This window comes from Lipophrys pholis (genome assembly GCF_963383615.2).
Source record: "Lipophrys pholis genome assembly, chromosome: 16".
Taxonomy (NCBI): domain Eukaryota; kingdom Metazoa; phylum Chordata; class Actinopteri; order Blenniiformes; family Blenniidae; genus Lipophrys; species Lipophrys pholis.
The window spans coordinates 9,973,168-9,983,144 of NC_137634.1; the positions used below are offsets into that span (position 1 = coordinate 9,973,168).

At 38.6% G+C, this 9,977-nt stretch overlaps 1 protein-coding gene across 1 annotated transcript; it reads left to right on the top strand.

Annotated features, from left to right (window-relative positions):
* The first annotated feature begins 3,214 nt into the window (after window positions 1-3,214).
* f11r.1 (F11 receptor, tandem duplicate 1) lies at window positions 3,215-9,977 on the top strand. The gene is made up of 9 exons (XM_080483758.1): window positions 3,215-3,475; window positions 6,385-6,444; window positions 6,912-7,028; window positions 7,448-7,597; window positions 7,730-7,932; window positions 8,031-8,133; window positions 8,323-8,434; window positions 9,552-9,621; window positions 9,757-9,977. The coding sequence occupies exons 1-9, from the start codon at window positions 3,427-3,429 to the stop codon at window positions 9,790-9,792; spliced, it is 900 nt and encodes a 299-aa protein (XP_080339884.1). The 5' UTR covers window positions 3,215-3,426; the 3' UTR covers window positions 9,793-9,977.

The window sequence follows — 9,977 nt, forward strand, 5'->3', positions numbered from 1 at the left end:
TAAAAAGCATGAATGTGTCTTAGTCTTAAACTAATCAAGAGTCTATATTCAATCATATATAATATTTACAGTCAATACTTTCAGCAACTGGATTCAATGCGATGAACGATATCAAGCTATATCCTTCAGTCTTGTTAAGAGGATCAGAACCGTCTGCGGAAGGCAATTAGGAGGATCTTAACAGGGGCTGAAGACTGCTTTTCCTACGCCATCTAACGAATGAAGTCTTTCCAGCAAAGTTATGCAACGTTGCACACTGCAATGTGAATTATTGCTGAGTTAAATCACTCTTTAAGGCTGGCAATCTATTTTGCCCGAATGAAATCTGTCCCCTGTGTCTCTTCCTGCCTGCCAAATAAAAAGGGCAGATAGAGGCGACCTTGTGCCTCTAATGGGAGGCTGTGTTGCATTTGTCGATAAGAAACCGATCAGGCAGCGGAGATAAGGGAAAGGTGTTTAATTGAGACTATGAAGCTCTCTTTGAATGACTCCTAATGCATGCCTAAGCAATAAAGTTACTCTTTTATTATACTCTGTTATGCTGAAACTTCACATCGGGTCCCTCTGTGATAGTTGCAAAGAAAACCAAAACACAGTCCTAGATTTTCTCTTTTGAGTTTCACTTGTGCCTGAGATACATGACCCGCATTAGGCTGAGGCTTGTCGCGTATGCCTTCGAAGCTATAGGTTTATTCACAGTAGAAGTGATGATTCTATTTATACATTTACACTGAATATGCTTTTTATGATGTGATGTTTTCTCCGAGGATTTTTACTTGTGTATACAGTTGAGTAGGTGGTGTGTAGCAAAAAGCACAAATACATAAATGCACTGAAAAGCACTGCTGTACTATGTACTGTAAGATAACAATAAACTAATATGAAACCCCAATACCAAGGAACAATTCTGTTCATTAAGCTGAAACTATCTCCATTTTCAATGTACTGTTCATGCATGAGGGCGAGTTTAACACTGGGGATTCAGTTGATCTCCTGTAGAGGGCAGCACTGGGTCAACTCATATTAGACACCTGAAAGCATCAACATACCAGACTTTCTATGGACAGTGATTTCACAGCAGGAACAAGTTTAAACGACTCTTTCTTGATGATATGAATTACTGAAGACAATTCTCTTTAACTGCTGTGATTAGGTTTGTTATTGATAACACTGCAATATCATTAATGTTCTATGGATATGTGTTGATTTATATGTTCTCTCACAGCAGCAGAATAATTAGCCTGTAGTATTTAGATTCGACAGTTAGTTTGCTGTGTGGATTCAGAACACAATCCTTACACGTTTAATGTTGCAGCGTCAAGATTTACTTCAACAAAATCAGTAGTGTGTTTGTTGTGTGCTTTAGCTTGAATGTTTTGATTGTAATGTGTCAGGTATGTGTGAGTTGTCTAATGAGATGCTGTGTCTCATGTGGCCTCCAGAGTTTATGGTAAAAGTAGGCTCTGTGTATCAGATCTTTATTACATGAAAAGGAGATTATTGTCCTTTCTTTTTTTCTTCTTCTTTCCACTCAATTTGGGAGCATTTTGTTGTTGTTTTTTTTAATCTTAGTTAGAGGAGAAGCTGTTGGCCAATCCCTGTAAATTATGAAAGTTATTAGTTTTGACCGTGTGCAATATTTATGTTGTTCAGATTAAAGACAAAAGTATGTGGACTTGCTATCAAATGCAGATAAATGAATGGAAGATAGAAAATTAAATTAAATTTAAAAAAAGCATTGCCTGCAATGAAAAACTTAGGTTATGGGATTTCGACCACATTTTAAGAAGAAAGTGTCTGGATGATCACTAATTTGGGCTACTTTTGAAACGATTTTGAACCATCCATCCATCCATCCATCCATCCATCCATCCATCCATCCATTCCGTGTGATGCTACATTAATGAATCATTGTTGAACACATTCTGTTTAGTTTTGAGGGATTACATGTGACGTCACCTTGTGTGAGTCATGGCTTGACTGTAACCTGACATTTTACAGTAAATTAGAATACCAGTTTCCAATTGACGGGTCATCCTTTCACTTTCAAACCGGTTTCCCTAAACTGTGACCCAAAGTGAAAGCAATATTGATTGCCTCTGACATCACTCTCTATCATCCTCCGATGAATCTCCTGTACATTCAGTTCAGAGTTGTCATGAGCTTAGAGCACTAACCACTGACTTTTACATTTCATGGCGTAGCCAATCTGATTACAGGGTCTGTCCTTCCGCTGGATGCAAATTTCAGCTCTTCCATTCATCTGAGCAGCGTCCTGTCATATCAACACACATTATTTTCATTTTCATCCTACACCATTGGTTCATTTTAAATCTGATATCATCCTACGCTGATGATGTGCACATGATTGTGTTCATCACACTACTCACTGTGTTTGTGACAACTATTTCAAATATAAATATTATTGTAGGTGCCATTCTCAGTTAGGGACGCTAACTTCTACTTTTAAGGCTAAGCGTTAAACATGTTTTTTGTTTGTTTGTTTTAATTCAGTTTACAGTTAGGACTGGTTCTGACCACCTCGGACCACATTCTAGTTTCGCTGCTATATACAGGAAGGAAACCTGCACTGAGTTTCGTTCCTATCTCCCTCCATCCTTCTTTCTCTGATGGTTGCTCGTGGAATTGTTGAGTTTTTCTCTGCAAAAGTGCTTCATGATGACCTTGTTGTCTTTGGCGTTATATAAATGAAACTGAATTGAACTGAGTTGAAAGGCATTTAAAAAAAAAAAAAAGGAAGTAGCATGCTTTCTAATAACATTTAGACCAAAGTATGTTGGCACAGAAGCATCAGATTGTGAAATAGTTGGTTCTGCTGAGGTAAACATGAAGGTCTCGGGCTCTCTTGTGTTTTAGAAGCAAACCTTTGAAAATGATTTGGATTCATGCCTACTTCGTTATATTTAATTCATACAGTTTGAAGATGATTTGTTCTAAGAAGTATATCACGTCAAGGAGGCAGTAAAGCAGATTAAATTCTCATACTTACAAAAATGTGTGTCACTGCCTATCCGTGCGGATGAGAGTGCTGATTGTGCGTGAGTACTCTACCAGCGTCAGCTGTCTCCCTTCTATGACACTGTGTTTCCCTTTTCTTTCCAATTTTTGAACGAGTCCGACCGGTTTTTCAGCCTCAGTGGCTCAGAAATAACAAGAAAAGAAATGCTGGGCGGAGCCGGAGCGCCACCTGGGCGGACATCATCAGGTGAGAGCAGAAAGCACGGCGCACATCCACTGCGGCTGGAAACGACGATACGCGCAGTCCACAGAGAGGACACACACACACACAAAAACCAGCTGTTTATTCAAGCATTAGATTTTGTTCTTGTATTTGCAGCTGGTCTCACAGGACTTTTGTTGGGAGACAGTCGTCGTTGAGGTAGAAACACAGAGCAGAGGAGCGACATGAGGGCCGGCGCGTTGTTTTCGGTGCTTTTGTTTTGCGCAACAACAGGTGAGTAATGCGGCCTTTTTTGAGTGTGTTTGAGGTCACCGAGCGGTTCATTGTCCGTCTTTCCAATACCGTTTAAAACAGTTATTACTAGAATGACAGTAGAGATTTAGTAGCCATTAAATACTAAACAATATTTTAGTGTTTTGGACTTGTCGTCGAGTCTCGGCCCTGCGCCCCGGGCCTGCTCCGCTCCGCTCCGGCTTTTATGCATTTATATCAAGGAAGTTTGATAAATAATCTTATTAGTCAAAATAAAGCAGCATTTAGGAAACTTGGAGGTCATTCACAACTTGTCTTTGTTTTTTTTCTTGATAGTGAGAAGCGCTTTGACCAGTAAACCATGTAGCGTGCGTGTGTGCGTGCGCGCGCGTGCGTGTGTGTGTGCGCGTGTGTGTGAATATTCCACCTCATTGAAAAGGAAGTTCTTTTGTCAGGCATTTTGACAGATTTTCTTTTTCTATAGTTATCTCGTTATTGAGTTTCCAGTAAAAATGCCCCATTTGATAATTAACTCTAATATTTTATGACACGTGTCAATAAAACGATTGGTAAATAAACTCCCGTTGTATTTTTATTTCTTATAAAGTGGTACAAAGTGTAATCCCTCATTTTTTTAATGATATATTTTTACATTTACCTTCATATTAATTCAGATATTTTGAATAATGCTCACGTTTATGAAGACATTGACATGTTGTACATATTGGATTATATATGGCGTGTCAATCTGACCACTTTACTGTAGCACAACTTTGAAAACCAATTTGAATTATTTGAAGTATTTTATGTAGTTTCTAAAGGTTATTCAAGGGTTTTATCATTATTCTAATGAAACAATAAGAATTCTTTAGGTGTTTTGAAGAACACATACACATGATGTTGTTTTCTGATTTTTGGAGGTGGGAGTAGTTCATTACAGAAATTTAAGTCAGTTAATAAATTCTTTCTTTAAAGTCAGCGGTAACTTCTTCCTGACCTTAACTTTACTCATACTTTGCTTGATCCTAAAACAGTTTTTTTCACCTAAAAAGTCATGTGCTTACCTCACGGGGACTTCATGTTTAGTACAGAAGAACACACAAAAAAGTGCCTCAAAATAATTGCATGTCTTCATCACTCGCCCACCTCCTTTCTCAAATGTTGTTCTGGAGTTTCTGCTCCCTGGTTCTTATTTCCATAATGTTTGTTTTTGTATTGCTTCATTTGTGTAACCATCTGAATGTGTTTGAGTTTAAAGTTACAGCACGAGACACACTTACTCACCAAGGAACTGTTGTAGATTAATCTCTCCACATTTTTCTGGAGCAGTTCTGTATGAACCTGCTATTTTTGATTTAATAATCCGGCAGTTCTTTGAGGCTGGAAACTTACTTCAGTAACCACTCTGCACATGCAGCTCACCAGTTATTTGTCGGCATGTTTACTGCCGGGCTTTGAGTTTCAGGTAGCTCTGCAGTTTACATGCATCCCCCGGACTTTACCTCGAAAGTAATTTACCTTGCCAAGGCTGAAACTCCGAGTATGCAAACAAGGAAGTTTGTGGGACGGTTTCATTTTACGCCGGCGCCTTATCTCTCCCAGCAAGCCAAAACTGTGACTGTGCTTTATCTCAGCTGAGACTGCTGTAGTGAGACGCCTGCAGGCTTAAAGGAAGTCTGTCATTAAAGTCTTTACAATAGCAATGCCCCGAATAACTCCAAGTCAGTTGTAAGGAGGTTTACAATAACGTGTGCCGTAATGCCTTTCAGCTGGGAGATTGGAAACGTGGTCGGCGACTGATTTTGCAGATGTGTAATGATTAACTGATTCGAGCTGCAGCTCCCTGCAGTTGAGTCTGAGCGCGGCCGGAGTCGGGCTGCGGTGTGGTTATTAGTGGAGCAACCCACTCGCTTAAAACACTAGCGTTACGAAAGTGTTGCAGTAGGTTGCAGTGAGACGTATGTTGAAATAGATATGGCCCCGTGTCTGCCTGCATTAATGATTTAGTCATGTGTGTGTCTGTTGTATCACTGCTCTGCTCCTCAAAACAGTATCAGCCAGACGGTTTCACCGGAAGCTTTCCGGCTCAGCAGTCAGGAATGAACTGCCTTAATCTTTTTTTTTTTTTTTTTTTTTTTTTTTTTAGTCCCCACCCTGAATGCTGATGAGCATGCTCTGTGTGTTTTGAGAAGAAGCTCGCACGTCACTCAAGTGTTTTCTTTCTGCGATCTTGCCGGTTTATAAACCGGCAAGATCATTGGTGTATTTGAAAAAAACTGACTATAGTTGAAAAATGCATTGTTGCTTCAGTCATTTCTACACAAAACAAAAACAACAACTTGTGATTGTCTAAATATGGCCTCTCTTAAAAAAAACAATAAAAAACAACTTAGGAAACATTTTCAGGCGCGGTTTTTTGAAAATGATGAAGAATATAACAAAGAAAGCTTGAAACACTTTTGTTTATGTGTGAATTATTGTGACACACAGTATGTGGAAGTTTCACATTTGGAAATGTGCAATTCCATTGTATTAAATTAAGATGTACCTAGAAATTTAAGTTTGCAGGATATTCAGACGAACAAGTTCCTTTTACATTGTCACAACAATTAAATGTACTTCTTCAAATAATGTACCCTGTTCTGATTTTACTGACGGTGAAGTAAAAGAGGTGCAGAAAATTGGGATCATAGACGCCAGCACTAAAGACTCTCTCATTTTTCTTTCAGTATTTTCTGTCTACTATAACAACGTCTCTTAATTTTCAGCTAATTCGTTTTCTGCCTGTCTTTAGCCCCGGTTTAACCAGCATATCCATTTAACCCAAAGCACAAATTTATAGTTTGAAACATTTTGCACCTTCTGAAAATATTCAGGTTGACACGTTTACCATCTTGCATCTAATGACCTTATTTTGTTTGTCCTTTTAGTCGTGAGCAGCTTTCAAGTTACTACCAGCAAGGCAAATGTGGACGTGAAAGAAAATGAAGGTAAGCTCTTTCAAGATCATTTTTGGACCTGAAGGACAAACCTGTTTAAAACATCTTTTATTTTATTCTATTACATTTATATTGGGCTACGAGGGAGATGGCTTTGTCCTACTGCTGTAATTGAACTCATTGCTATGCAGTGGTATGTTTTAGTTTCAAATGACTTAAAAAAAAAAAAAAAAAAAAAAAAAAGTTCAGAAATGATATGAGCCCTATTTAAACGTGTGGTGTTTTTTAATGAAAAATGTCATCAGAAAGACGATCTGAGAACCTTTTGCAGCTGTCGTTGTTTCTGTGTGACATCTCCTGCAGAAGTATGTTGATCATAGAGTCGTCTGACAATATATTTTTGAGTTGGAACTTGTTCAGGTTCAGTTAAGATACTAAAACACGTCAGCTATGTTACTGAGGTAAGATTTAGTTCCACCAGAGTTTAAGAGTGTGATAAAATGTGTTTCCCGTTTCAGGAGCTGACCTGACGTGCTCATATACAGGAGACTTTGGCTCAAACCCCAGAATAGAGTGGAAATTTAAGAATGAAAAAGGCTCGCAATCATATGTGATTTATGATGGACTACCAACAGGTCCGTATCATCACACCTTTTTTTTTTCTTCTGTCTTTTAATTTGTCTGCATTAAATCTGGTTTTGCTTCGTTAAGTTTTTTTCGTTAAGTCACATGAGGCAGTTTACGAAGTTGCCGATGATTCTGTATGACATTTCTTCACAAACATGTTGACTTATGCATTGCTCATAGAAACCATATTGAAAATAACTACGAAATAGCTGAAGCCAGTCAGTCAGTTTATAGCAACTTTGTGCACATTTGGCTTTGATTATTTGAATATGTTTCTTTATCTTTGCAAAACACTTTCATCTTTGTTTTATGTACCAATGGTTCATTGTCAATAAAGGTACGGTTAATTGGCATGGACATGTGGTCTCTAAACGCTGTTTTACATACTGTGTATATATTTCTATGTGACGCTGAGATTCATCCACAGTTCCATATGAACGCCGTGTGACATTGTACGGTGGAAGCAATCTGAGGATCAATAAGGTCACGCGTGAGGACCACGGACGCTACGACTGTGAGGTGTCTGCACGCCAGAACAGCAACTTCGGCGAAGTGTCTGTGACACTGACTGTGTTGGGTAAAAATGATTGTTTTAATACTCGTAACTACTGTGTTATTCTGAATGATGAACGCTCATGCACTGCAGTAGCTGCTACGTGGTCTCGTACATAAGCGGCTCGGAAAGAAAATTGTACGTTGTGTCTCGTAGTACCTCCATCTGCGCCGGTGTGTAGAATCCCCACCACGGGGAAAACGGGGTGGACCGTCAAGCTGTCGTGTTATGATGGCGTTGGGTTACCCCATCCCTCGTACAAGTGGTACAAGGACGGCACCCCTCTACCCGAAAACCCGCAACAGATCGCAGCCTTCAGAAATATGACCTACAAACTAAATGCAACAAAAGGCGAACTGGTCGGTTTCACTTCCTTGTTTTGCATCTTTCATACTGTCATACTTGTTTTGACTTTGCTCATAAAAAAATTCAACTTTTCTATCCTGCCTGGTTGCAGGAGTTTCCTGCTGCAAAAAAGTTGGACTCGGGGACGTACCACTGCGAGGCCAGCAACAAGGCCGGACCTTCACGGAGTTGCAAAGCCATTAAAATGGAAATTCGTAAGTGGTCATCACTTCTGTTTAAAAAAATAAATAAATAAAAAATACTGCTTTAGTGTCTCTTCACTTAAAACATGTAGTGACACGCTGGCTTGATGGTAGCAAAGTGCCATATTTACATAAACCATGAAGTTGCAATCATATGGACTTGTTTGTAATTCAGAAAATTGTCTTTACCCACCCCCCAAGGTGACCCAAATGTTGGTGGAATTGTTGCTGGGGTCATCGTGGCTCTGCTGCTCGTGGGCCTCCTGGCATTTGGCGTTTGGTACGCCTACAAGAAGGGATATCTGCCTCGTGAGTTTTTTAAAAATGTTTTACTTTATATTGAATTTATACTATTTACTTTGCTTGTCGATGTTCAGATGATTGTTGGGTCATTCAGCTGTCAAGATTCATTGCAGTAAAAATGGGTTTTTTAACATTTGTCATGTCCCGCTGGCCAGACAAAAACATAAAAAAACAATTTCAAGGGAAGCCGGACTGCCACCACTCATGTATTGGAAGTAAAATAACCACAAATACATTAAACATTAAAGCAGATGTTTTTGGAAATTAATAATTGATTTCCAAAAACATCTGCTTTTATAATGAATCCTACCATGGCTATTAGACATGATAATGAAATGAGTAACGCGTGAAAATATTTTTGCTTTGGAAATGCAAATAAACACAAAGTCTGACGAAGTGTTTTTATATGAACCTTTCTACACTGTAGTAATCAGACTGGAGGCTTGTGCTGTTTGCAATAGTTATTGCCACAGTCATACAACCATATTAATGCAGTGACTTGTACAACAGCACATCCAGAAATGATGAGACGGGGTCCAAAATGAACATGAACGCAATTTAGAGATGCAGACCTTTGTAATATGAAGTGGTGTGAATACAGTAAAAATAGTTCTTTTGAAAACTCAGTCTCTCTGTTTTATATCCCACCTCTCCACCATTGTTACCGGTTTCCAGTTAATTAATAACTTCAGAGATGTTGCAACATTTTTTTTTTTGTTTAAATAATCACATATGTTTTCCAGTTAATGTTACACAGTGATTAAAACTTGATAATCTTTTTTTTTTTTTTTTTTTTTAAAGAAAGAAAATCAAGACTGTAGTGATTACTGTTGAAATGAAGTCACCCTGAATCTCAGGTTCAACAAATCATCACAGATCCATTGATTTTTTTTTTTTTTACACAAACCCCCAAACCAAGTTGCAAATAAATGTTTGTCTTTATTGAAATTTCTCAAATATTTCATTGTTCTGACATAATTTCTCTTTTTTTTTCCCCCCATTGCAGAGAGGTCTGACAGGTGAGAGACGTTTTGATCTTGTCGATCATTTTGATTCAGTTTCTCTTTGCTTTTCTTGCACAAGCTTGTTTGCGATCGCTGACCTTCTCAATATTTAAATTCTTCCAGCAGCAAACAGAAGTCCAATGTGGTGTACCAGCCTCCCTCGTCGGTGTACAGCGGCGGTGACGAGGACGATGTAAGCACGTTTGTTTTGGATGCTTTTAACAATGTTGTCGTAGTTTGCAAAATTTGTTCTGTTTTCTAGAACCAATCAGATAAAAGCTGAAAGGTATATCCTCTGATTGAGATGTTTGGTGTGTTTGTTTCACAGGGGGATTTCAAACAGAAGTCGTCGTTTGTGGTATAGTCTGTCATGACGGCGGAGAAGTTTGTTTTAATGTTTGACATTTTGAGGTGCAGTTTTTCTAGATCCGTGTGACTGGACTTGTTTGTTCTTATTTGTCCCCGTTCCCTGGTTGGAAAAAAAAAAAAAAAAAAACAGCTTTGCTTTGCTGTTTTCAACCTCACACGAGTTCTGTGGTATGTATTTGT